At 43.2% G+C, this 26,556-nt stretch overlaps 1 protein-coding gene across 2 annotated transcripts in view; it reads left to right on the forward strand.

The window, feature by feature from the left end:
• Window positions 1–7,095: 7,095 nt before the first annotated feature.
• Window positions 7,096–26,556, forward strand: part of LOC119887500 (adenosine kinase-like) — a 59,069-nt gene continuing 39,608 nt past the window's right edge. For both annotated transcript variants that reach the window (XM_038698286.1, XM_038698287.1), the window contains exons 1-2: window positions 7,096–7,270; window positions 9,230–9,338. In XM_038698286.1, coding sequence (XP_038554214.1) covers window positions 7,101–7,270; window positions 9,230–9,338 — 279 coding nt within the window. In that variant the 5' untranslated portion in view covers window positions 7,096–7,100. The remainder of the gene's footprint in view (window positions 7,271–9,229; window positions 9,339–26,556) is intronic.

Below are 26,556 nucleotides of genomic sequence, written 5' to 3' on the forward strand. Positions count from 1 at the left end.
TTTCCGCACTGCCACATTAAATTTAGCCGTGCCTGACCTGTGCTAAGCCCTCAACCGGAGCTGTCATTTGGCGTATGTGAAGGAAAAACAAAAAAATGCAACAACTATCTCCTCTGTAACAGGGATCACCCGCACTGTCACATTTCTGGAGGGTGAGCGCTGCCACCTCTACGAGATCAAAGCACCGTGCAAATCCGCCATACTGCATACATTGGAGTTTGGGCAGAACTGATTTACCTGTGCAGGGGCCGAGCACAGCTGCACTCCCACCAGCTGGAGCCCATGGACCACAGATTAGGATTAGAGGCTTTAGCTGCAAAGGTCCCTCATCATCTCTCCGTCTGAACCATGTATGGCAACAATCCCCGCAAACAAATAGCCATTTATGATCACTTAATAACACTCCATCTCCACTACACACACACACACACACACACCACACACACACACACACACACACACACACACACACACACACACACACACACACACACACACACACACACTCTAAAATCAGTAAATCAGCTCATGTGCTTTTATAGCCACCATTGTCTCTGCAGGTAAATAGGACAACCCAGCAGTCTGGGACTCCCAGCCATGAATCTGGTGTGGAGGCCCCCCCACACCATCCCCCGAAAGGTATCACTGTACGGCCCGCCATTGTGAAGCTGCTCCCTAGCTTCTGCATCCTAGCTCAGCCCCTCATGTCTGCCAGGTAAACCCGGCTGCCTCTTTGCTGCTGCGATAGGGGAGTTTGGCTCTGACTGACTGAAACAACATCACCTTGTTTATCCTGTAAATAATTCACCCCTCCCGGGCAACAGAAACAAAATCAAGGTTGTGTGTTTAACAAGGGAGGCGAGGAATGAAGAGGAGCCAAAAAGGAAAAAAAAAAAGATCAGGTGTTTCCTTTTTAGATAAACTTGCCGCCTGGGGACAGCGACACATTCCTGATTTCTATGCAGTGCGAAGATGCTGCAGTGAGATGTATTAGAAGGTGTGTGTGTGTGTGGGGGGGGGGGGGGGGGTGGAGGGGGTTTATTTTGTGTGCTCACTGAACTTGCCCTTTGATAGCTCTCTGAAGAGGGTGCAGAGATACTGTCGGGGGCATTCGTGTCATGTTTAACATCAGAACCTATGGAGTGTGTCAGCATGTCATAGCGTTTGATACTTATCATCGGGGGCTATTCCTAGGAACTGTCACCTCCCAGCCTGCCGCCGCATCTGTGACACACATGTATACGGACACAGAAGCTGACTTTGTTTGTTTTGGTGTTTGTGTTGTCTAACATCACTCCCCTGGGGAAGTGTACCAGTGTCTACTAGAGACAGACTCTTTATTTCCTTCTCACTTGTAGTGTCCTCTCTTCTGCGTTTTTTTGTTTGCTAGGTTTTTGTTGTTCAGTTTTTACTGTGGGCACAGTGCAGTCCATATGCCCCCAGAAATCAGAATTGGATTCATAAACAAGTTTTATTGTCAAATAGGTTTTCACACACAGGAAATTTGCACAGGTATTTTTGGTGCATAACTCTCACAAGAAACATAGCAAGAGAAAATAAATGTTAAAAATCTTAAATACAGAATAGATAATTACAATAAGAAATTTATAAAACATATGTTTTAAAATGAAAAGAGGTGTGCAGTGTTTAAAGGAGGATGAAATGCACAAAATATTTACCAAAGAAATGCGCAAATATTTTATGCTAATATGTTATATGCTATAAAACATATGTGCAGTATGAACAAATAACATTTAAAATAATATAACGTAACACATCAAGTTATCCCTTTCTATCCCCAGTGGCTGATTAAAACTGACATAGTATGCATGGATCACATGCATAATACAAATGCCATCAATGAAAAGCCATCATCAAAGATACTGTGCTCGATTTAATTATGTAATCTTGTTGTGGTTTCAAGTCTATTTGCATAACAGTAGTTGAGAGAAAAGCAAATTGATTTTCATTTGCACAATATTTTAGTGCAAAATAACTTAACTAATGGGGAAATGTATCTCCATCTTCATCTGTTTGCACTGGCACAAATCCCTACATTGTTCACTCTGTATGGATGTAAACACCTAAAAATCCCATTAGAATTGTATTAACTTCCTTAATGCAGTGCAATTCCCATAAGAACAGGTTGTTGTGATTGCACAGTGAAGGATAAAAGTGTAAACCAATGGGATATCAGGATCAATTTGATTCGATAGGAAAAGCTGGAATTTGTGATGGTCTTATTGGCTGGACTTCTTGGTCATGCCCACTAGTGCAACACAAGGTCATCATTGAAGTTTAACTGCTTTCTAGGAAGACACTGTTTTAAAGTCCCCATTTAATGGGATCTTTAAAGCGGTGACTTAGTACCTTAACTTCAGTTAAAGTTTCAAATGTAATGCTGACGTAGAGCCAAAACAAAATGAAATGAGTCACTGTCCAAATACTTGCAGACTGCACAGTGCATTTGAACATCATTGGTGTATTAGTCAGCTTTATATTGTCCTGCAGCCAGAGCCTAAAGCTGCATGACAAGTGTGAAACATCCAGTACAAAAGCAGACTTGAGTAGTGATACACAAGCCTCCCTACCATGCTGGTGTGTCGGCAAGGGACGAGCCACACTCTGATCAGAAGACAATCTAGGATCTGGAGGCTGATATTGGGCCGGATTCCCATCGGGCTACATGCTATGCCTCCCCTTTTGAGTGTTGATTGCAGAGAGGAGAAAGTGGTTGACTGATCTGAAAGGAAATTACTGGAGAGAGAGCTTATCCATGCCTTTGACTGATAATCAGCTCATTATCGTGTTGATCATTTACAGCTCTCCCTCTCGCCTGCTCTCTATTCTTTTAGCTGTGTCACTGAAGCAGAGCACAGAGACTTTTAATGGCTTGGCAGGGAGCCCACTTTGGTGAGGCAGAGTTAAAACAACCATGCTAGCCCTGGCTAGTCTCCACTTTTAAACAGTACAGGTCTCCCACCCCACTTATCAACCCTCCCAGGGAAGAGAAAAAAATTAAAGAAAAACAACAGCGACAACATATGCAACCCTGACGCGAGCAATGCCCTAGCACCCCAACATGGCTAACTGTGCATGAAATTGAACTGATTGGAGTTATTGACCAGAAGGCTCCAGCCCCCGAGAGGACAGAGAGGAGGGTGGTAGTGGTGGAGAAGGGGGGGGGGGCTTGTCCGTTACCTGATTGAGTGAAAAATCCTCAGCCGGTTGCTTTGAAGCCCGGCACTTTACAGGAAAGAGTGATTTAATGGAAGCTGCCAGACCTCATCAATGTCAGAGCTTGCGGTGAGGGCCCACCGCTCTGCCGTGCTTTATATAAAAGCGCTCGCCGTGACAGGTCCTGATGGACAGATGTTTGCTAGTTGTTTTTAACTGCACAGTAAAAAGAAATGGAGATCAGCCTCCACCTCTGGCTCTAAAAGACAGGCTGTGGAGCGAGAGGGGGCTGTTACAGGCCACCCTGGCGTGCGGCACCCTGGCCCTCTCTCTTTTAGGCCTCTATAAATAGCCCTATTGAATTTTTGCCAGGGTTGATAAGCCTATAATTAATGTGACCATCATTAGGCACGAACATGTTCTTCTCGAGGACCCTGCTGGTGAGGTGAAGTGAGGAGAATGGAGACTGCTCCTCTCTCCTTGTTTTGAGAACGAATTGAGCAGTGTGAGAGGGTGGAAACTAGAGTGATGGCCAACCAGCTTCCTGGTGATGTGCAGGAGGCACCACTTTGTTGTTGAGCTGCAGGATAACACACAGTGTCATCTATCAACTCCCCACAAAAGCCCACTGTGCAGCGTCTTCAGAATTGCATCGGAATTGCATCATTAATAGAGCAGAAATGATTCCCAGCAACTCCCGGAGAATATATTGACCCCTGAGGGAGACTAGAAATAAGACAATGTTTTTACAGGGGGAATATCTAACTAGAGGTCCCATTACCACTTCATCAATATACAGCAGCAAGTGAGTGAGGAGAAGGAGACGAGTTAAAAAAAAAATAAAAAATAGAAAGGAAAAGGAATGTAATAGCTTATAGTGCTAATGGCAGTCTGAGGACTCAAGTCCCAAACATTCAGCCGCCTCATCTCATCTGGGCTGTGTAATTGCCCTCCTGGAAGCTGCCATGTGAAGCGGCTACCTCCATAGTGAAGAGTGGCAGCTGCTGGATGTTCAGGAGCAGGCCTAGGTCAGCTCCCCAAGTGGGGGCTCATTGCAACCATGAGATGTCATAATTAATAGCTATCTGGGGCCCCTGGGGGCAGCGTTGGGTGGGTCGAGATGCTGAGATCTTTTGGGGAAATAGATGCCAAATAGAAAGAGGCGCCAGACTTATTCTCCAGTTAACATATTGTATACTTATCGTCACTTTGCCTTTAGCGAGTACGCCTGTGCAGCATCTTACCCCCTGCTTTTCAGGGATATTTTTTTCTCTCTTGTTTGTATTAGGTTTCCCTTCTGTATCTAAACTTACCTAGTGTGGTGTATCATGGGAACTTAATAATCTTTGGGGACCGGCGTTCTCCCTAGTTAAGTAAATATACATGAGCTGCTGTGCAAGATACAAGCACCTTCAGAAAAATCTCTCTCTCTCTGTCTCTCTCTCTGTCTCTCTCTCTGTCTCTCTGTCTCTCTCTCTGTCTCTCTGTTTCTGTATCTCTCTCTCTGTATCTCTCTCTCTCTCTGTTTCTGTCTATCTCTCTGTATCTCTCTCTCTCTCTCGCCGGAGGGCAAATCTCACTCTGTCTCATCTGCTGCTTAATTTCACTGGAGCGGCCCTCAGTAATGAAGCGCCTTGATGTACATTTGCCAATTTCTGCCTCTGCCACTGCGGTATAATTGGGATGTGACTAAGCATGAATACCCAGCACAGGGTTGGTTGACCTCTTGGCGACCCCGCGAATAGTGCTTTTGTCATAATGGAGGTATTATCTCACATAATCTGGGAATGGAGAGGGATTGTCTGCAGGGTGCCAGGGATGGAAATGAATTGATATAACTCCCCTCTCCTGTGCACCACAGAGGACAAAAAAATGCAAAATACATTTTTTACATGCTCATAATGAAGACATTTTCTTCTTATCTATTGCTGCTTTGTGTTTATTGGAGTAGTAGAGTAGCTTCTGGCAAACGCACGGGTGGGGTTTTTTTTTCCGAAAGGGAGGGAATTTTGATGCTGTGGCATTAGAGGATTTGTGTGTGTGTGTGTGTGTGTGTGTGTGTGTGTGTGTGTGTCCTTTTCCCTGCGTGGGTGCACTTGTGTACTCATGCACATGTTAGTGTGTACGTGTGTCTGTTAATGACCCTGTAAAATGACAAGCTGAGCTGGCAGTGAGAGTACAGCCGACGGTCAGAGAGAGGGAGAGGACGTGGAGGAGGTAGGAAAGTTCAGATGGAGGTGGGGGGCGGGGATGGTTGCGAGGTTGACGGTTCCACTGTGATTCACCACGTTGTCATCAGAGAGACGGGGGCCCCCGAGTGGCCCTCTCTATTCCCACCTGAGAGGCCTGCAAATGGAGGGGCCGCGCTGTCATTATTTACAGCCCGCAGCTTCTAACCTTGGATTCGGAGCTCATCATGGCAAAGGGAAAATCAGATAGGACTTGACGTGTACCCGAGCCAGTGACCTTGATAAGTGTGAGGTGCCTGCAGCAAGAGGTTAGGGAAGAAGAGCCCACTTCTGTCGGCTTTCGGTGTGGATTTGCGCGTGGGTGGGTGCGTGCGTGTACATGTTTATGTGTGTGTATTTCAGCCGGTGTGGGGCGGCGGCTGAAAGACTAAACCATGACTCAAGATAACACGTGGTTGGCCAGCTCATGAACCAAGATACAGCATATGTGGCATTATTATAATTAATTATGCTTGCACTAGTGCTTAAAATATTATAGTAATTGATTAGTATGTTCAACAGAAAATCATTTGACAGTTATTTTGATAATCGGTTAATAGTTTGTGGTTTATTAAGCATAAATACGAAACATATTTTCTGCTGCTACTAAACGTGAGGATGTGGTACTCTTCTCTGTTTAATATCACTCTAAATTGAATACTTTTGGGTCATACAAAATATACACTTTGAAGATATCACCTTGAGCTATTGGAAGTAACGATAGGGAATTTTTCATCAAAACACATTAATGGATGATGAAAATAATTATTTGCAGCCTGATTTTCTTTTTTTTTCTTTTCTTTTTTTTTTACCAGGTAAAAGCCATAAAAACCTTTTTCCAGATCAGCTGTGTTTGTAAATTGGCAGCCTTGGTCTGACAACACATCTGATCCTTTGTTAAAGTAATGATTTTTTTCCTGGGTAAAGTTGTTTTTTTCTTCTTCTATTTGATTGTTTATTTTTTTCCATCTGAACTAGTTACCTGGAGATAACAGGAAAGAGCATCTCTGGACGGGTGATGAAAATGCATTTTTCTTCCCCCACCGAGATGCTATTTGGTCATGTGAAATGATTAATTTCACACATATACAGGTCATCCCCAAAAGCAGCAACATCTCATTCACAAGGGGCCCCCGTCAGCAACAAAACTGGAGGCTGCAATAAAATGAGCAAACAGCAGCACGTACTGTACGTCAATAAATCTTTGGAGGTTAAACCTGAACGCTGTAGAATTTGAGCAGCCCCCCTCTCTCGTCATGCAAAAGTCACTGAGTACATCAGGACTGTTGAGACCAAAAAAATAAATAAAAAATGGCCGACGAGCAGTTCGGGGAGTGTCCTGTGGTAGCAGGTACACACTCTCTCACACGCACAGACTCTGTGTTTGCATAAGTAGGATGGAGCCTTGAATTATGGGGTTTGTGTAAATAAGGAGATGAGACTGTTTTTAGCACACAGGGAAGAAGGAGTGCTTAGATGAGAATAGTGCCTCTATGTGTAGTGGAATTGGTCTTGGGTTGTTTACGACAGCTCACAGCCCTCATATATCACAGCAGCAGTATGTTTGCTGTGAAGCTACAGTTTGTATGCCATCTGCCTTAGCTGAACTTGACCCTTCAAACAGACTTATATTTTGTAAACTGAGCACACTGTAACTGCTGTTTTTATTTCTCTTATTTCTCTCTTTCTTAGTGGATGATCCAGAAACCCCACAAGGTGGCTACCTTCTTTGGGTGCATCGGCACCGACCACTTTGGGGAGATCCTGAAGAAGAAGGCTGAAGAAGCTCATGTTGACGCACATTACTATGAACAAAACGAGGAGCCGACTGGTACCTGTGCAGCCTGTATCACCGGGGACAATAGGTTAGCCACCTCAAAGTCACGCTTGACCAAGGGCTGACCCGCTATCTCGGATTTGAAATAGTCCTTTTGGTTCATTTTTACATCCTCAGGCAGGCAGTTGACTCCTCAGGGCTGGAAGTCATAACAGGGAATCACAGCTCGGCTCACACATCAAAAGGAAAAAGAACAGCTTGAGTGTGTTTTTTCCAGGCCCCCACTCAGTCTGTGCCGCCCCAGTGGGTTGTCATCCATCTATAGGCTGACAGTAGCAATGTGTTAGAGATGGCTGGGCTATCCCAGCTCTCACCTGTCAGCCTGCTCGGCTGTAACAGGGGCTTTAGCATCTCTGGCGACTCACACGCTAGCATCATCATCAGCACGTCTGAGACAGCAGAGGTCAAAGCCTACACACATACACACACACACATATCACTAACAGTGAGGGCTCCAGTTCATGATACACCAGGTGTAGATCAATAACTTCCTTCTCTAAACACTCCACTCCTTTGCAGCCCTTCATCCTCTGCTACAGGAGTTGTCAGTCAGTCAACGGCTTGGACCTCCACTGCCCCGGGAGCCAGCCCTGCTGAATGGTCTTAGTGGGCTTGTTTGATGTGGGCTCTGACACCTGAAAAGGTCAGGTGCCGTGCTCAGGGAGACGAGCTCTGTAATATTTCTTACAGGTGTTTAACAGACAGCTCAGGAGGCCAGAGGAAAGGTCGCCGGCAGGGCTAGATTGGAAGGGTGATGGCTTTGAAGGATTGGGAGCCAGTATGTCACAGCCCCCAGGCTTTGATTAGTGAAAGTCTTCAAAGAAAAAAAAATCTACCTCCCCAATCTGACAATTTGAATTCCAGTCTGTGGAGATACTGTATGTTGTGTAATCACATTTGAGGTATTGGGAAGTTTGGGTTCATTCAGTTTTTACATGTGTAATCAAAGCTTCAATCAGTCAGTCCCTTCAGGATCTCAGAGTTTCTGCGTGATAATTGCAGTCCAATATGACTTATTCTGCATCAGCTTTTCAAAAAATAAATGCTACCAATTTTATGTTATTTTGTGATAAATTAAGTTAATATTTAAAATATTTAAACAATTTAGATTGCTTACTGATAATCCCTCTGCATGATAACCTTCAGTTGGAGTAAAAGGAGCTGCTAGCCTGCGCAGTTGGCAGTAAGATGTTGAATGGAATCCCCTGAATTAGGTCTTTAAGGTAGCCTTCCATACCATTTATCACTGCAATGTGTAAGATTAGAAATAGTTGACTTTTGGTAAATTTAATTAGATTGTCACCTGGCAAATCTTGGTTGTAGGATACACACCCTGAGAAGACAAGTTGTAGGGAAGTCCTTTTTCACCATATTTACAAGCATGCTTCATTATGGATATTGATGCTTGATGCTCACTATGCTAACCATGGGTAGCATTTTTCTCTGACCTCTTTCTATAGCATCACCCTCCTGTCATATGGCTGCCTAAGAGTTTCCCCTAAGTAGCGATGATGGTTGCTACTCATTTTGATGGCCGCTCATAAAACGACAACGTACGAATACTGGCTAATGAGTTATGTAAGATAATGCCACCTGCCTCACTTTCCAGCTCCCACTACTCTCTACTCAACTCAAGTGTTCATTTAGTAATTTCTGTTGTTTTTCCACCTTTCGTTAACAATGGACCACTTTACCAGGTGATATTAAAATAGGAATAGTTTGGAGGTGGTTCATCATTAGCCTTGAAAATCCCTGTGCTTATTTCAATTGCTCTTTTTTGGTGTTCGAGATAACCCCCCTTTTTTTTAAAGAAAAGAAATAAAGATTTCACCTTGGTTCAGACATTCTAAGAATCCATTATCTTCCTTTTTATATCTTGAAGGAACAAAGGAAAGTCTGGGGCCCGAGTGTTTTTAGGGATGTTTTTGAAACAAAATTAAGATGGATGATAAGCAAGGCGGAAGATTTATGGGGTCTGTCTCGGCAGGTCCCTTGTTGCTAACCTGGCAGCGGCAAACTGCTACAAAAAGGAAAAACACCTGGACTTGGACAGCAACTGGGAGCTGGTGAAGAAAGCCAAGGTCTATTATATTGCGGTAAGTGAGACCCTCTACATTCAAAATGACTGTTCCCCAACTCTATTGCCAGAAGAGGACAAAATGTTAAGAGGCTTTATTCAGGAAATGCCTCAGCACGCCTTCTGCATTGTCAATATATCCATTCATCCTTTGTCAAGTGAAATGAGCTATGTTACCTATTGAGACAATACAACTCCATTCTCTCTTTTCTCCTCGTCTTTCTGCACAAAGCTGCAGCACAGTGTGAAATTGTTCTACATGTAATGCATTCATTTATTTCTTTTAACGTGAAGACAAGCCAACAGGTGCTGTGAAAGTGTAAAAATTGATTATTCAAGTTCATTCTGCCTTACCCCCTCCTACACAGTCTTCCCCTTACAGACAAAACACACACACACACACACAGATTGAGGAGGACAGATGTGCGCTTAGACATTCACACACACTCAAGCTGCACCACTGAGGTAATGTCTTCACTTCCAGCTTCTGGAGTAGGATGACCTGCCATGCTCATGTTTCATTGTTTAGGATTACATTTAATTCTGGCAGATCAGCATTTTCTCTGATCTCAAGTCAAGATGATATCCCTGAAATTGCACTGCATTCCATGTCTTTAAGCAGTTCATTATCGGCATAAATCAGCATTACTGCCGAGCCATCAACATTCTCCTTGGCATATTGTCCCAAGTGAAATTCACAATGCTCTCCCTGTTGCCCTCAAGCCCACTAAACATGAGTGTACTGTTCTCCAATAATGACAGAGGTTTCATAATTAGCCGCCCAGTTGCAGAAACAAACACCACACGAAAGGAAAAAAAAAAGAAAGAGAAGCCATCAGTGCTTGTGCCAGAAAGCAGATCAGTCAGTCCATCCTCCAGTTTGTGTGGTCTCATTTTTAGCCTCTGCTTCGCATTAGCAAACACGGCACATCCTCTGCAAATTGGCAGTTGGGTTTTGCCCACATCCGACAGTCTTGCGCGCAGGGAAAAGCTTCCGTGGGATTTGAGGGGGGCCACAAATGGGTGTTTGTCAGTGCTTGGAATCTCAAACGTTGTTTCCACCGTCCCTCCTGGGCCTCTTTGTCAAAACAGGGGGATCATTCGCTTTATTAGAGTCCCATTCGCACTTCTAAAGTACTTAGCCAGATACACTGCCACAGCTATTCCCACTTAATACTGTGTGGCGTGTCTAGACCGGTGTTCACTAAGGCCTCCTCTCTCCATTAACCTTGTCGAGAGCACTCAGATGTATTTACCCAATTTACAGCCAAATTGTACATTTTCTCCCTCTCTCACACTGTACGAACCTCTGCTGTGTATTAATGTGCTTTGTTTATTTTCATGAAACGACTGCTGGGAGGTATGCACAGTCTTGTACACTCTAATCTGCAAATGTAATTACCAAAAAGCGTGCATGTGAGTATGTTAGCATGCTATTTGCTCACACGTGCGTCTATGTTTGTTGGAGCATGTGTGTTAAAGAGGTGATTGATGATTCCTGGCAGAGGCTCTCAAGGTGCCTGCTACTATGTGGTGTGATTGGATGAAAACAGAATTATTAGAGGGCTCTTGCAGCCAGTCTGGCTCATCCAGCAGCAGCGGCGGCAGCAGCAGCAGCAGCAGCAGGGCTGGTGGCAGACGCAGAGCAGGGAGGCAGTACTGCCATTTCTCACAAAGAGAGAGAATGTTGAACTCCTGCCAAATGTTTGGTGGCAGGCTGTTGCTAGGAAATCTGGGTCCTTAGGCAAATCATTGCACAAAGACCAATAACAAAGGCGTGAGGGGGAAGAAGGAATGGCTAAATGCATTTCAGGCAGAGGATATATTTTTTTTTGTTGAATGCCATTGCTGCTGCAGTGATGTTTACAGTTATCTTTCCCCGACAATTGTAAACATCAGAAATGGAGGGTGATGTATTGTGTGAAAGGGAGATGAGTGACTCTAATTGGTGGGGGTGATGTGTGTGTGCTGTCCCAGTTAGCCTCTTCTCCCCTCCTTATCCCCTTCGCTCCCTCTTTCCTTCCATCCCCACCCCCCTTGGCCCTCTATGGACAGGACCCTCCCTCCTCCTCCTCTCCTTTTGCTGTCTCCTCTGCGTCCCCCCCTCGCCCTTCTCCAGTCTATCAGGCACACATACACTTGCTGCTAAACACACACAGCATGCACGCACACATTCTGCAGCATACCACTGGCTTGTTTTTCTTAACACTGAGCGCTTTGCCCTGTAATTTGATCTCCACTGCTTGATGCATCCTCCATGATGCCACTTTGAATTAACCTATGGCTCTACAGCCCTAGTTAATAAAATAGCCTCTTCTAACTTCCATTTGCATTCAGGAAAAAAAGAAGCACTTGGTCAATCTCATGGTTATGCACAGAGCAAGTTGCAGAAATGAAGAAGAGGGGAGATGAACAAGACAATTGACTGTGAAAAGGCCTGTTAATGACTGGACACAGATGGTCAGAAATAACCCAAGGATAGACGGAGGAGACACTCGCCTCTGCCAACTGGCTTGATACACAAAACTCACCCAATGAGACACAAGCTGCAGTGCTGTTAGGTCACAAACCTGATCACAGCTGTGGACGCTGTTCGTTTATGCCCTAAGCTAATGGCACAATCCCTGTTAGCCTGCAAGAGGTTAGCCACGCCTGAGGAAAACGGCTAGCCTACCTTTTTATTTATTTTTTTATTTTTTTAAACAACGCAGCATCTTGAAGTAGATTGCCTCACACTGGCATACTGCATATAGCATTAATTGGCAGTTATATTATTGCCCTCACTGCAGGGGAAAGCTGAGTTCAGCTTCAGTCACCATAGCATAATATGCTGGAAGGGCAAAAGCAGAATGAGAAAAAAAGCGCAATACTGGCACCACAAGCAGCACGTCAGCCTGCTTACACTCCAGAGTGGCACACACAGTATATACACACACACACACACACACACACACACACACACACACACACACACACACACACACACACACACACACACACACACACACATTGTTACTCCGCCCCACCAGCCCCTGCAATTTGCAGCCAAAAAAGCGAAGGGAGAGGTTTTCCACACACACAACTAACTGACATCTCATCAGCCAGCTGAAGGGCTGATTAGCACAGAGGTGACTGCGGCTGTGTTTCTGTCCAACTCAGAGGACTACACTGTCCTCACACTGACCTTGAGCTTCCTCTCTCTCTCTTCCTCTGTCCTTCTTTTCTATCCTCCTCTCTCCTTACACTCTCCCCCCTTTACCACTGCTCTTTATCTCCCGATATTCCTCCCTTCCCCTGTCCCCAACTCCTCCCTCTCCTTTTCTATTTCTGTTCTTCTCTTCTGTCTTTTCTCTCTTTCCTCTCCACTCTGTACTGCACCAATCTGCACTGCCCCTGTCCTTCCACATAGCCAGGGAGGGATCACGAGGCAAAATGCAGGCAGTGGAGAGAAAGAGGGGAGGGAAGAGAAGTGGATGGGGGAGAAAAAAACTGGCAGGCTCCCCCTTTGTCTGCAGGCGATCAGTTACAGTCTTGGTTGCCGATGAAATTTAATCCCCACCACATTTACATGCCAAGTTTGACTTCTGGCAAGCCTTATTAAATAGATTTGTAAATCATTTCATCTTGATTAGAATCTGTTCTCAAGGGATCAACATTTTTTCGCCTTGCTTGTGTTTTGTTATGTGCCCAATCTGTGCCCATTGGTGTTAAAATTTGAAAGTCAACCCTTGGTGGTGTTATTTTTCTGTGTGAGTGAGTGTGAGCAGTAGGTTTAGGGGACAAAGAGCGATGGGTGCCAAGTCCCGTTCGTCACTGGCCAAGCCACTGTGTCAGCATGTCTCCTATCTCTGGAGGTCATGTCGGTGGGCTAGCAACTGCTATGATGTGTCCTCTCTGTATTAGGCTGACACCACAGTGTCTTTAGCATGGAACAATGTCATTTCAAATTGTGCCTAATCAGATGGCATTTTGTAATTGCCAGCAAGCATCTTATGAATATGAATTCATAATTGTTCAATTACAAGCCGACTGCATCATATTTATTGGCTTATTTTTTTTTCTCCTGCTGGCCTCGGCCAATTATAGGATTTAAATCTTGAGGCAATCAAGTGATAAGGGTGAGTCGTTTAGTGTTTGCTGTCACTATATAATTCTCTCGAATGTTAAACATGCATCTGGGAGGGCTGTATTTGTCAGAAGGCTGTGCATGGAGGTGCACCTGCCTAATTGAGTGGTAATGAGCTGTCAGGAGTGCGGGCTTGGTGATTGGCTCTCGGCGGGGTGTCCCGTGCCAGTGGGACGTATGGGCTGGCCCGGCCCTGCTGGAGGATCAGCCAACCCTGCAGGCTTGAGTGGGCGGAGCGTGGTAAATTAGGGTGGAGAGGCCAAACGACGCTGGCTGCGGAGACATCCTGTGGCTTTCACTCGTCTGTGGGATTTATTTAGGTTGTTTACAATTATCCTCACCCCTGATTGGGTTTCATTTCTTTGTGTCAGAGGTGGGAGAAGATTTCAGATTTTTTGCTTTAGTAAAAGTAGCAATATTGCACTGAAAGCATCATATGTAAATAAATAAAAAATTTAAAAAACTTATTGTGCAGTTTGGTCCCTTTCTGTTATTTAATAAATTATATATATAATTTAATATATATATATGAAATAATTTTCACCGATATATATGCTTTATGTAAAATCCTAATCTACAAAGTAACTAGTAACAATAAAAAATCCTTTGAAATTCCTTGAATACAAGTATAAAGTAGCATAAAATTGAAATACTCAAGTAAAGTAGAAGTACCTTAGAATTGTACTGTAAAGTACCTTAGTAAATCGACTTTTCCCCTCTGTGGATTGTTTCTTTTATTTGTTTGATTAACTATAACATAAACACAATAAGCTTTGGAAAAGCAACTATGTTTGGAATTGTTGTGGAGAAAGTTTACAGGATGTCAGGGTTCATCTCATTTTGTTATTGCGGAGGAGAAGTTCTCATCCGACTGAATGGCATCTATTTTGGTTTAGATTTTTTGTGATTTATTTTTATTTATTTATGATTTATTTTTTGTTAGAAATGTGTGTGGAAATATTTAAAAGTTGGCAGGGCTGTGCTAGTTTTATTTTGGGAGTCTTTATTTCCAGCATCCTAATTTGAACGACAACAGGCAAAAAATGCTTTAATCCACTGTATCTTGAGTAATTGCCTCTGGGGGGGGCAAATTTTTGGACTCTGGCAGGCATCCAGGCTGTAGTCCATATTACTCTGCCAGCATGCAATGACTTTCTCCTTGTACACCCACGTTACCTTGTAAAAACTGTTTTTCTTCTTCAGCAGGGAAAACACCATGTCCTTTCACCCCGGATTACTGTGTGCATCTGCTCCACCGGCAACAAGTCTGTTTGCCTCTGCCTCGTTGTAAAAGGGATGAAATAGTTCAGACTTAATGATATTTCTACTTTCCATCACCTTGTCCCTTCGCTCCCTCTGCATCAAAGCACCCGGCGTGTCTGTGCCTTTTTATTCATGAGACCAAGTTGTAAAACGTAGAATAATGTTTCTGTCCTACACTGGGATGTTGTGGCCATTTGTGCAAGTTCCACAGCCTAATTGAATAGACTGAGTAATTATTTGTCAAGTAATGCTGAGCAGAAAATAAATAGCCACTTTGTGGCCGTGAATTGTGCCTGATGGCCATGTGTTGATACACTCACCAGGGAGAGTAAAAACCTGCTCTACTGGCTAAGTATCTGATTAAGATTCACATGATGAAACCGCAGACGCTTTAGGATAGTGTGTCTCCTGGGCAAAGATAGTGAGTAGAGTTAAGTGTCAGACGCTGTTACATTATCACGCTGGAGCATAAAGCCTCGACTGAACAAATATTGCTGGAATATTCTACTTCCCACAAACCATCCACGCAGCACTCGGGTCAGCTTGACAGTTCCTGAAAGCGGCCTACAAAGACTCACCACAGATGTGCATCTCTGTGCAGCAGATGCTGGACACTGTTCTTTGAGAATTGTTTCCTTCTGCAAGGTTTCATTTTCCCCTTTTATGTCGCTGTAATTTGTTTATGGTCTGTAATAAGCCTGTGCATATCTTCCTTCTGCCAGTTTGGCCTGGATCCATTGTAAAGTGCCAGTTTTCTCTCTCTATTTTTAAAGGAGACTAATGACTTCTAAGGATAATATATTTTGTAAGGATTTGATAATTCATTCATTTAAGTTACAATCCTCAAGAGTTTCATTATATCACACCTCAGTTTTGATACTATTTTTTTCTGCAGTAGCCCTTCAATATATTTTAAGTCTGTACCTTATTTTTTTTAATTCCCATTGTTACTGTGAGAAAATCCACACAGGGATGCAAATTTGACAAAATTTTTTCCAAAAAGTAAACAGGCTTGGTCTACTTCCTAGCTTTTTCCAGAGCTTTCTTTCACATCTTACATTCTTCCTTTGCTGGTGGAGTTTGCTCCGTTATTGTCATGTGACCTAATAGTAGAACTTACTTAAGTTACTTTATAACAAGTTGGTCGTATATTGATTCAAATTGCCTACACATGCACAAGGTACCCACAATAAACCAATTCTTCTAGCTTTGCACTACATTCCCCTTTGCTGCTGTGCCAATTTGAATTTCCCCTACGGGTTATCAATAAAGGAACATCTTATCTTAAACAATGCATGCCTGCATTTACTGGACGTGGTGTGGAAGTCAAAAACTAGTGCATGCATGCATTTCACAACCACATTCAATCATAACTTCATCATTATGTAACACAATTAGATGAGAGTGATACTGATCTTTTCCTTTAACCCTCGGCAAGACAGCGAATAATGTATCAACAAACTAGTGCTCGAACTAGTGGTTATTTTTATTATTGATTTATTTTTTGTATACTAGTCACTAGTTCCCAGAGCCTAAGGTGATGTCAAAATACTTGTTTTGTCTGACTAACGATCCAAATATATTCAGGTTACAATTAAATAAAAAATAGAAAAGCAGCAAAACCTTAAAAAGACTGGAACTGGGGAATATGTGGGAAATTTGCTTGACAATAGATCTAAAAGATCAGTCGAAAAATAGTTTCACTACAGCAACTGATATTTGCCTGGGATTCAGTAAGCGTGTCTAGGGTTAGCACATGCAGTGGGAAAGTGTTTATTTTTCGTACATGGTCCCAGTCAGATATAGGCTAGTACTCTGACCTTATCTATTGTTTCTCAAGTGTATATTGTAAGCAGCTTTGGAGGCTTTATAGAGACTTAGCCGGCAGGGCTGCCGTTGCTCTGGTGGAACATTTGGACCTCTGGCAAGTGTCAGATTTTCAGCTGCACATTAAATCTCTTAACCCAGTTCTGTTTTTCTCCTCCCCTTCCTCTTTCTGTCTCTTGCTCTTCCTCTTCCTCTTTCCCTCTCCCCTTGCCATGCTAACAAGCTGGCTGTGATTTATTTTTCATGTGTGGCGTTGTTAGCGTCTGCCATTTTTTATTTTTTTCTTCTGGCATCTAAAGTCTTGTGCCAGTGGTTTGCCTGGTGCCCAGGCCCTGAGGGTGCAGAGTGGATGTGCAGCCAGAGCAGCTGCACATCCACCCCATCCGGGCAAAGTGCTCCAGTCGCACTGTGATCGGGAGGCCAGAGCCACTTTGATTAGCATGTCTGTCGTTATTGGCCAGCTTGAATGTCATGCACCGTGAGCCCAGTCGTCTAATGCTTGGGATGGCCAGCGGGGCCGCTCCCTGCAATTACTGATAGGGCTTCTTGTTCCAGTGTGGAGGAGAGGCCAGGGAGAGCGCCAAAGTGCCAAATGATTGTCCTCGGTAAATAAAAAGCAGACATCTTCCTTTTTGATGTTCTATATGTGCGTGCCTTATTTTCAGATGCTGTGGTGCAATCACATTTGAAAGCATTTTGCGCTTCCAACATAACAAGGGGGAACCAATCAAAACAATAACTGTGGTTCCTTTTGACAAAGCCCTTGGCTCACAATTGTCAGAAGATGTAAGCTGACTCATCCACACAAGAAGGGCATGTATCCCTGGGAGCGAGGGGCGAAAAGCTATGATGAATCTTCCCCTCTGTGCTCTCCTCTCTCCACTGAGCCTGCATGGATTAATTACATGACTAGTAGCTAGTTTAGTCCCATTATTTATTTTTTCTAATGAATAATTTTACTCTCCCTCTCCGCCTAGATTTTATTCTGCTCAGGACTTTTGAGCTTCACCCTGCGGAAATAAGAATGCATTGATTATTTTCCATCTAGCAAATATCCCACCAACTGAGGAATAACATGCCTTTCCCCTAATTGGTTTGTTTATCTTGAGCAACAGACTCTGGGTTTGTTTGGACTCTGGCTGGCATCCACACACTGCACCGCTCCTCAGCATGATTACTCACCTTGGGAGGAGGCTGCTGGAGCAAGGTTGATGTTCCCTGCATAGACATCAGGCTGTCATTCTCCCCGCTTATGTGACATCATTTGCCAAGACAGATTTGTTACAGGAAAAATAAATTCAGGCCTAAAAAGGGATTGATTTAAGGACAGGCTGCGAGTGGAAAAAGGCGACAGGAGGGATGGGGGCTCCCAGACACATTTCACCACTGAGAGGGCTCGGGCCGGATCCAAACAAGCTGCCAACAGAAGATGGATTCTGGCTTCATGTATAATTGATAAACTGTATGTTCTAGGTGTCAGCTTTAAAGAGGGAGCTAGGACTATATCAGGAAGCTATTTTTCCTCTCTGAGGCGAGCATCATTTTTATTTTGTCCTCCCCCGTTCTCTGGCTTATCTTCTCAGTTCAGAAAGCCCCGTTGAAAATTATCGTTTTCTTTGAAGACTATGTTCGGGAAGTGCAGCTTTAAAAGCACATCCTGTTCCTGTGCCTATTAGGAGTGCTAGTCCAGGGCAGATAGCCATCTGCAAAGTTGACTGTACATTCTGAGTTATCAGGATTAGCCATCTCACTCTTGACACCTAGCACATTAATATTAGCTATGGGAGACTCTATCCTGCTGAAAGCGGCATAAAAGGATTAATGCAGTGCTTATCCTTTTGGAAATAATGCCCTTTATTGAGCGGATTTGACACTGTAAAGGCTAATGATGACATTGAATGGAGCCAGAATAAGTAATGGTGCATCATCCTGTGTCATGTAGCCAGAATAGTCGCTATTTGCATTCCGACGGATCAAACTGTATTGATTTTGCTGAAGGCATTTGGTTGTTTTTCCTCTGCACCAGTAAGAAAGTGTTACTCAATCATCAATGTCCTGTAGCTACTGACAGTCCTCTCCCTGTTGGTCCAATGACATGCTTCGTTCATCGTCATACTGTATGCTACGATCTCACCTCTGAGCACTCTGAGCGGCAGCAATTACTGTTACATGAAACACAATATGCCAACATGTCACCCTCGCTGTCTGTCATGCAGAGACTGTGGGATTAATGTGGATTTGCCCCACTCACTTTAATAGTGATGAATTTGCATCCTGCCAGTCAGATCTGTGCATATTAGCGGTACAGTTTGTACCACAAAGGCTCAACAATTTCAGTGGACCAGAGGAGGGTGGAATATCACCTTTGCACCCTGTCATTTCCCACAGTATAATAGTTGTTCTCTATTGTGTTTTTTACGCAGGACTTGAAGTACAAAGTGTGGGCTGATTCATATTATTTTTTTAATATACTCCACTTACACTTGACTTTGAATGTTGCTTTATGTAAACAGGAAATGTGCCTGCATGGGGTAACTGGATCCCGCCACACTGAGAAGTGAAATCAAGCTAAAATGATTGTAATTCAAGGGGAGCAAGACTCCTTGAACCCCTAACATGATTTGATTATAAAGAGGTTAAACAGCTGTAATAATAAATCTGTCAATTTTTTTATAAGACATGCCATTCTGTCGGGCATTATAGCACTGCAGGGCAGACTAGTGGCCATCAGGGCCACCTGAGAACATTCGCTCTGTTCTTTCTGCTAAATTGCTGCTTCCCATATGCGTTTTTTTTTAAGCTGACAACATAGTAACCTTATCAATCACAGCTGCTTCCCTCTCTCCCAAGGACTTGTGTTGATATGTTCTAAGTGCTCTCTCCTTTGGCGGTTTTAATGGGAATATTGCATGCTCATTTGAGCGATGCCTCCCTGTTTCTTAATGAGCTGATAAAGCCCCAATTATGGAGGCAAATCCTGATTTCTGATTTGCATTACAGACTCTTGTTTCACCACACACAGCGGAAATGTACATGATTGAGGTGCTGAGATGTTGGCCTTCCTTCCCAGAGACTGTGTGTGTGTGTGTGTGTGTGTGTGTGCGCGCGCACGCGTTTAGGGACACAGGAGATGGACAGATTAGATTAGATACAGTAGATGCTGCACGGCCCTGGCCTTTTGTGCGTAGAATGTGATTTAGTTGTGAGGTTTGAGACGGGCTGTGGGGCTGCTCTGGGCTCTGTGATGAGTGAGGGGACAGACTGACAGTGACAGTGGGGTGGTAATGGCTCTGAATGAGGAGGAATGGCCCCTGTAAGGCCCCTCTCCCAGTGGCAGAGCAGAGCAGTCCTGTCCAAATACACAGCAAAATGAATTCTTCTCCACACCTGTGTGGGTTTTTTTTTTCTCCACAGGACTAGAAATTGAGGCTATTTATAGCTTCACCAATCTGTGGAGAAAAGTGATAGAAATGGAAAACGCTACTCTTAAAGAAACCCAGATTTCACTTTTATTAAGTGTCAGCAGCTGCAGTAATGCCACAGCCCATCAGAGGTTGAGACATCAGTGGAAGTAAAAAGATGAGTTGATGTTGTATCACACTTGCCTTTTTTTTTTAACAGAACCCTGATCCGATAGCCAGGAGGGGGACGCAAGGCAGATCAGATGTGTGATCAGAGATGCGCGTATATCAGCATGAGTGCAATTGCATATGAAAATCCCAGGTTTGTTTTCATACAGTCAGATATTAGTCTCTCACGCCCTCCATGCTCCTTTTCGTCTCTGAAACATCATGTTTAGAACTTTGGCTGGGAATCTCTGCAGTTCATGAAAAATGCATTCACTCTGCTCTTTTTCTAACTCTTTGCCTCTGATACCCTTGTCATATCATATCCATGTCATGTCAGTGTATGTATTAATTATGTAGGAGGCGCAGTTGAGGAGACAAGATTGATGCATCTCAACTAGATGTCCTATGTATATTACTCACCCGTTGTTGGGAAATATAAACAAGACTTAATTGAGAAGACATTTTAATGTTTAGGCTTGTGAGTAAATACTTTGTTGCCAGTGTTTACTGGAAGCATTTCTTTCTTGCTGCTTCCTTCTCCCTCGGGCTCAATTTTATTCTTGGAGTCTCACTCTATTCAACGATTGTGGTCACTTTTCCGGTTCAACTGAGGTGTTCGACCCGGTTGTGCCGAGCCCGCAATAGCTCAACATATTGTCGTCAAACAGCCCCCAGTAGCGTCTTTTGAAGGTGTCCCAAATTGCAAAGGTAATTTATTTCTCTGGAAGTAAAATTATGCATGAGTATGAGGTCATATTGTAATATAAAATTGCTCTGCAGTTGCACACACGCCCAGATCCTGTTTGGGATTTGTGTTTCTGTTTATGAGTCCTCTCTGAGCTGTAATCATATAGAACTGTGATAGCACTTGAATATATTCCCTCACCAAATGAATATCAGGAGGGAACACAGTTCTGGATGGTTCCCCTTGCAATACAGCTGTTTCCCTCCGGTCTTCTTCCTCTGTATGTAACAAATGGTCTCTCAGGATTAATAACCACTTCAAACACTTAAGAGATATTAATCTTCTTCCAGGACCTCATTCAAAAGTTGCGTTTAAAAGAAGAAAACAAAAGATTTATACACTTATGTTTACTGCCAAAGCGGATATCTGTGTTCCTTGCAGATATAGATTAACTACATCATGCTATGAAAGCATACTTTAAGTTGGTACCCGTGCCGTTGCCAACAACTGTGTCAACATTGATCCTGTACGTTTTGTAGTGCTGGAATGATTGTTTTACAGCGCAGTGATTGCAACGGTTTGGCAGGAATAATTGGAAGTTCAAAGCGTCGATCCGTGAGTGTAGCCTGGGGATAGGTTTCTGCAGAAGCTGACACTTCAGACGTATTATGAAGCCATCACGTCTAATTTGCACAGGCCTCTTTTGTAATTTACCCCCAATTCAGAGTAACAGTCTCCTGCTCTGCAGCACAATGCACACTCGGCTTGTATTGTTCATGCTCATTGGAAGAGACACTGAGTGAATGAGTCTTGGAGCTCAAATAATGTGCAGCACTGTTCCTGTCATATTTGTTGCTGTGTAATGGCTCCTGATTTGTACTTTCTTGCAGCGCCTTTTTCGGTTTGGTGCAGGGCAGACAGTGCTGCACGGTACACAGCAACTGTTTTCTGTGCATCCAGTCCAAGCAACTTGTTTACAACTTGCTGTTGAAGCAACTGCTTGACAGATAAAGGACCTCAAACGTTGTATAGTCTTTGAGAGGGGGAGGAAACCTCTTCTTCAGAGGAAGGACTGGGGTTTTCCACATGCCGCCCAGACATTCTCACATATATTGAGTTTGTCTGTGTGCATCTTTGAAGATGCAAATGTGTCAACCACATGTAACCAGCCACCCAGCGAGAAGCTGAGATGCTCAACTGCCTTTCTCACGGCTCTTAAATGGCTGCCAGTGATCTTCAGCAGCTCTGCATGTCTGTGAAGCCTGCAGTTCTTTTTTAAAGGACAGATTAGTTTTTGAGGGATATTGAATAATTTGTGCACATTTATCACTGAGCAAAAAATGTCAGTTAAATCACATTAGCAGACGGAAGAGAGTTGGGGTGTAAAGTTTTACGACTTCTCGTGAAGCAAACAATTACAGTAGATAGTATGTGTATGATTTTATAATGATACAGAAGCCGTTGATTGGTCGTCAGTGTAAACCAGAAGTTACTAGAGTCAGTAAATTGATTTTTAGTTTAACTGTTTTAGATATATTTTGCATAACAATACATACAGAATACCTTTTACTTTGCACATGCTGCTGCTCCTTAATCAAGCGAATATTTATACCTCAGACTTGCCAGCCAGCTTTGACATCTGGTGTAAGGGGGGGAAAAAAGACCGCACACCATAGCTTGGCATATCCTGACAGCAGAGACATTCGTAAATTATTAATGTTTTCCCTTGCTCTGTCACCTATCATTGTACTATCCTTCTACTTCTGCATTTTGAGATGCAAGAGTCGTAGTCCTGGTGTGTGGCAAGTGATGTTCCTGGCTCTCATTTCAATATCTGAAGTGAAAGGTCGGGATGATATATTCTGTCCTGCCGCAGTGACAGTGACTTACATGCTACCAGTTCAAGATGGTACACTTTTACGAGGCCCACCCAGCCTGTCGAGCAAACTGATAATGAATCAATCTGTGTGAAACATTTATAGGTGCATCCCCTCTCCACCCCTTCCCTTGCGTGAGGCCAATTAGAGCATCCTCTGTGGCCCCTGCTGTCTGAGTCAGGGAAGCCCCTTGCATTGTCATATCAATATTCCTCTGTTGATCTCCAGCTGAGGCGAGTCCGGCTGCTCTTTCCACACATGCTAATTTGCATTCGCCAGCATGTGTGGGAGATGGCATGCTGGCTGCCTCTCCTCCTTGTTCCCAAACCTACTGTTGCCTCCCTCTCTGTCTTTTTCTACTGTTTTTTTTTTTTCGAGAGGGAAAGGTTTCTTGATTCCTGGCATGCCAGAGAAGGGTCCTCTGAGGATTACATTGGCTAAGCCCTTATCACTCCAGGAAATTCACTGCCTGCTTAAAAAAGTGGTAGGAGTAGAAAATCAAGGGGAAGTGTTATTCTTTTTAAGTTTCTCCCTATTCCCATGGAAAGTTATTACGAGTTTGAAGAAAAGTCCTTTTTTTGGCACTCAAGTTTTCTCGCAACTGCATTTCATATTTCAGCATTCGTTCTTTTTTTTTCTTTTTTTTTTTTCAAGCGGCTGGTGGAATTTTAGAAGTGGAAAATGTGAAGGCAGGTGCTTGAGAGAGAGAGAGAGGGAGAGAGAGGGGGGAGGCTTAGGGAGGACTGTGCTCACTGGGAAGCGATGTTAAACATCCAGGGGAAATGTTTGTTATTCTAATGGGATACCACCATGGTAACAGCTTTTAGAGACTCCCAAGGCTTTGTGTGGAGTATATGCACGCTTTCATCAATCTCGCCTAATTTCTTTGGGGATTAGCAAATATAATCAGTCCTTTCTCCAAGTCGTCACCTGCTTATCGACATGAATATTATGGTGAAATTTAGCAGAACACAGCCCTGTTGGATGTGGAGAAAGCAATACACGGGCCATTAATATAAATCACAAATTGAAGTGAGTCACTAAATGGATTCAAAAGTCATTAGTATTAATTTTGTGCTGAATGACATCCCAGACAGAATAGCTTACATTTTGCACATACTAACGTGCTTCCTTTTTTTAAAAATCCCAAGCACTTTCGCTCATATTACGTCTTCAAGTTAAACATGTTTCAGACAGAGGTAATGAATTGTGTTATGTTCAGATTTAATACCTTTACAGGGGCTTTAAAGGCAATGGAGTGAACTCATTTACAAGCCTTGGTGAAGAAAGGAAACCCTGCCTGATGAGGAGCCTCCGTGTTTAAGAGGCTCCAATAACTCGTAAGCCCCTCTCAGTTTTATACCTTTTTTTCTCCCTCTGCAGATTTCCTTAAGTGGCTTATGTGAATTGCAATTGCCACATTGAAGCCGCGAGTATACAGAATACATTTCTTCCCGGCCGTGACCAGCTAACAGCGCGTTGAACTTGTGCGTGTGGTGATGGAGAGGTTTCACACACAGCACTGCAGCGTCGTGGGAGTATAACCTGACCTAAAGCTAAGCCCCCAGCCGGAACAGCCTTCCATCAAACTCACAACACTGCTCTCTTATCTACTGGCATTTCTGTCTGATACAAATAGCCAAGACGTGATATAGTTGGCTACATGTCATATCTGGCATTGTACTACGCTCTATCTGCTCCCCCCTCTGTGAAATATAATGCTTTTAACTCACCAGCTTTTTGCCTTGGCTATTTTTTCCATCTGTAGCAGAGACAGAGACCAGTGTGTTTGCTCGTCTTGGCCAAAGGCCAAAGGATCTTTCTGATATAATCCCCACCATCGATCAGACTTTGTTTACTCTAACATGGTTTTTCTCCCCTCCAGCAATTAGAAGGCAACCTTCCACCTCCCGCTCTACAGACCAGCTTTATACGTTTATTTTTCCCCTAAGTGGTAATTTTTCATGTTGTGGCTAAGCTCTAAGAAGTGTGGGTGTATATTAAGTAATGGATACTCTTCAACCAGACTGACATGTTGGATACCAAATTATGGTTGATGTTTCTTTGTCTTTGAAGAGGAGAATTCTCCGGCCCATTCAGTATATTATTTAGGGATAATTCACATGTGCCCTATGTAGCACTCCACATACTGTGCGTTTCATTTAGGCTGCTCCACTTATATATCTCAAGCACTTTGAAATTTTGGGGAAAATGAATGTGGCTGTAGAAGCTGAGGATGACTCTCCTGTCTGTCTGAGAGGCTCTCATCATATTATATCAGGCGGGAGAGTGACTGGTCTTCTCTGTGGTCATGGCTAAAGAGGTTTTAAATCCACACAGACAGGAGAACATGTATCTTAAATTGCTTAATATTGGGATCACAAACAGAGTTATACCCACTTTAGGCTAGTGGTTTAGTGCTGAAATATTTACCTGGAATTAGAGGTTCATGAAGAAAGACTTTGCCTTTGTGGCTCAGATCTAACAAAAAGTCAGATAGATGTTTAAGTTAATCACTTGCACAAAGTTCTCTTGCTGTTCCAGTTAAGACTTACTTGCTGTGCATTCTTGGTCAATTAAAACGTTAAGTACCTCTTTTCTACATAGATCACTATATTTACTTTTCATTCTATTTGAGTGATTTTAAGTTTGAAATGTATGTAGTATACACACAAAAAATCCCACAATGCAGTGTTTTTGGAATTTGTGTAAATTACTGTTATGCAGTACTCCACCAGTCAGTGATGATACATGTGTCTAAAATCTCAATTTTATTTCCCACCATAGAGTAAAGTATTTAGTGTTTATTGAGTGAATGAGTAGTGGAGGATTTTGGACAAAAGGTGCCTTTCCATGCTCCTGTTTTGAGGATTTTCAGTTTGTGCATAAAAAAATGAATGGAAACACAGATCATTTGGAGGGGAAAGAAAAGTCTTTATGCTTTGCTGAGGTGGAAATGTTGATGTATTGATAAAAGCAAAATGCGCGAGTGCAATGGAAACAGACGAGGCATGTGAGTTGCCAGCCAACTTAACTTGAAACCTGCATTAATGAGCATTTTCTTTTGCAGATTCTCTGAGCATTCTTTAAAAATGTGCGCTGAATCTGCATGGAAACTTGTCTCATAACTTTTTAAACCAATGTAACAATGCCAGACCAAAAAAGGGGGGTCAGCAAGTGTCATTGTTATCATGGAAACATAGTGCTTCTTAGCCCTGAGTCAGCCTGGGGGTAGGGCAGCTACCTTGTATTAGACTAGTCTAAGAGTAGAATATGACTGGTTTCCCCCTGTACATAAGCATAACTTATCTTTATGAAACAAGTCCCTGGTGTAGATAAATCATCCTATAGCCTATAGTGAGGCAATATTAACCACATTGCGGCGAATACGTCTTGAACTCTGAATTATCAAAGACAAGCGACGTGCTAATGCCTCTGAACAGTTTTGATTTAACGTCTAACACATTGCTTCACCCTGTTACTTGTGCTTTTGGCAAACAACCCTGACGTCTACCAGCAGCATCTGAATTTGGGGATTTTTAGGTTTTGTTTGATGCATAAAAAAGAATCTTATTTTCTAGCCGTGATAATATCCACCTTAGCCTGAGATGCTATTCCCAAGAGGGAGAAGTTCTTAGTATACTACACTAATAATAAGTGAGTGCTTTGACGGAGGTATATGTTTGTTTAGGCCAGTGGAGAGAAATAAGTTTCACAATAATTCAGACAGCATATAAGTACAGCAACTTTTAATGGCATTGTCATGCTTTCACTTTAAAAAGTTGAACATTCCTTCAGTGTCTTTCCGTCTGCCGTTTGTTTTTCTTTTGATCACTAAGACTTTGAAGCCCTGCTGAGGTATTTCAGCTGTGATTAGCTGTGCACAGGTA

This window comes from Micropterus salmoides, unplaced genomic scaffold (assembly GCF_014851395.1).
Source record: "Micropterus salmoides isolate LMB-PRFRI ecotype aquatic unplaced genomic scaffold, ASM1485139v1 Ms_hic_scaffold_4200, whole genome shotgun sequence".
In the NCBI taxonomy this organism is placed as follows: domain Eukaryota; kingdom Metazoa; phylum Chordata; class Actinopteri; order Centrarchiformes; family Centrarchidae; genus Micropterus; species Micropterus salmoides.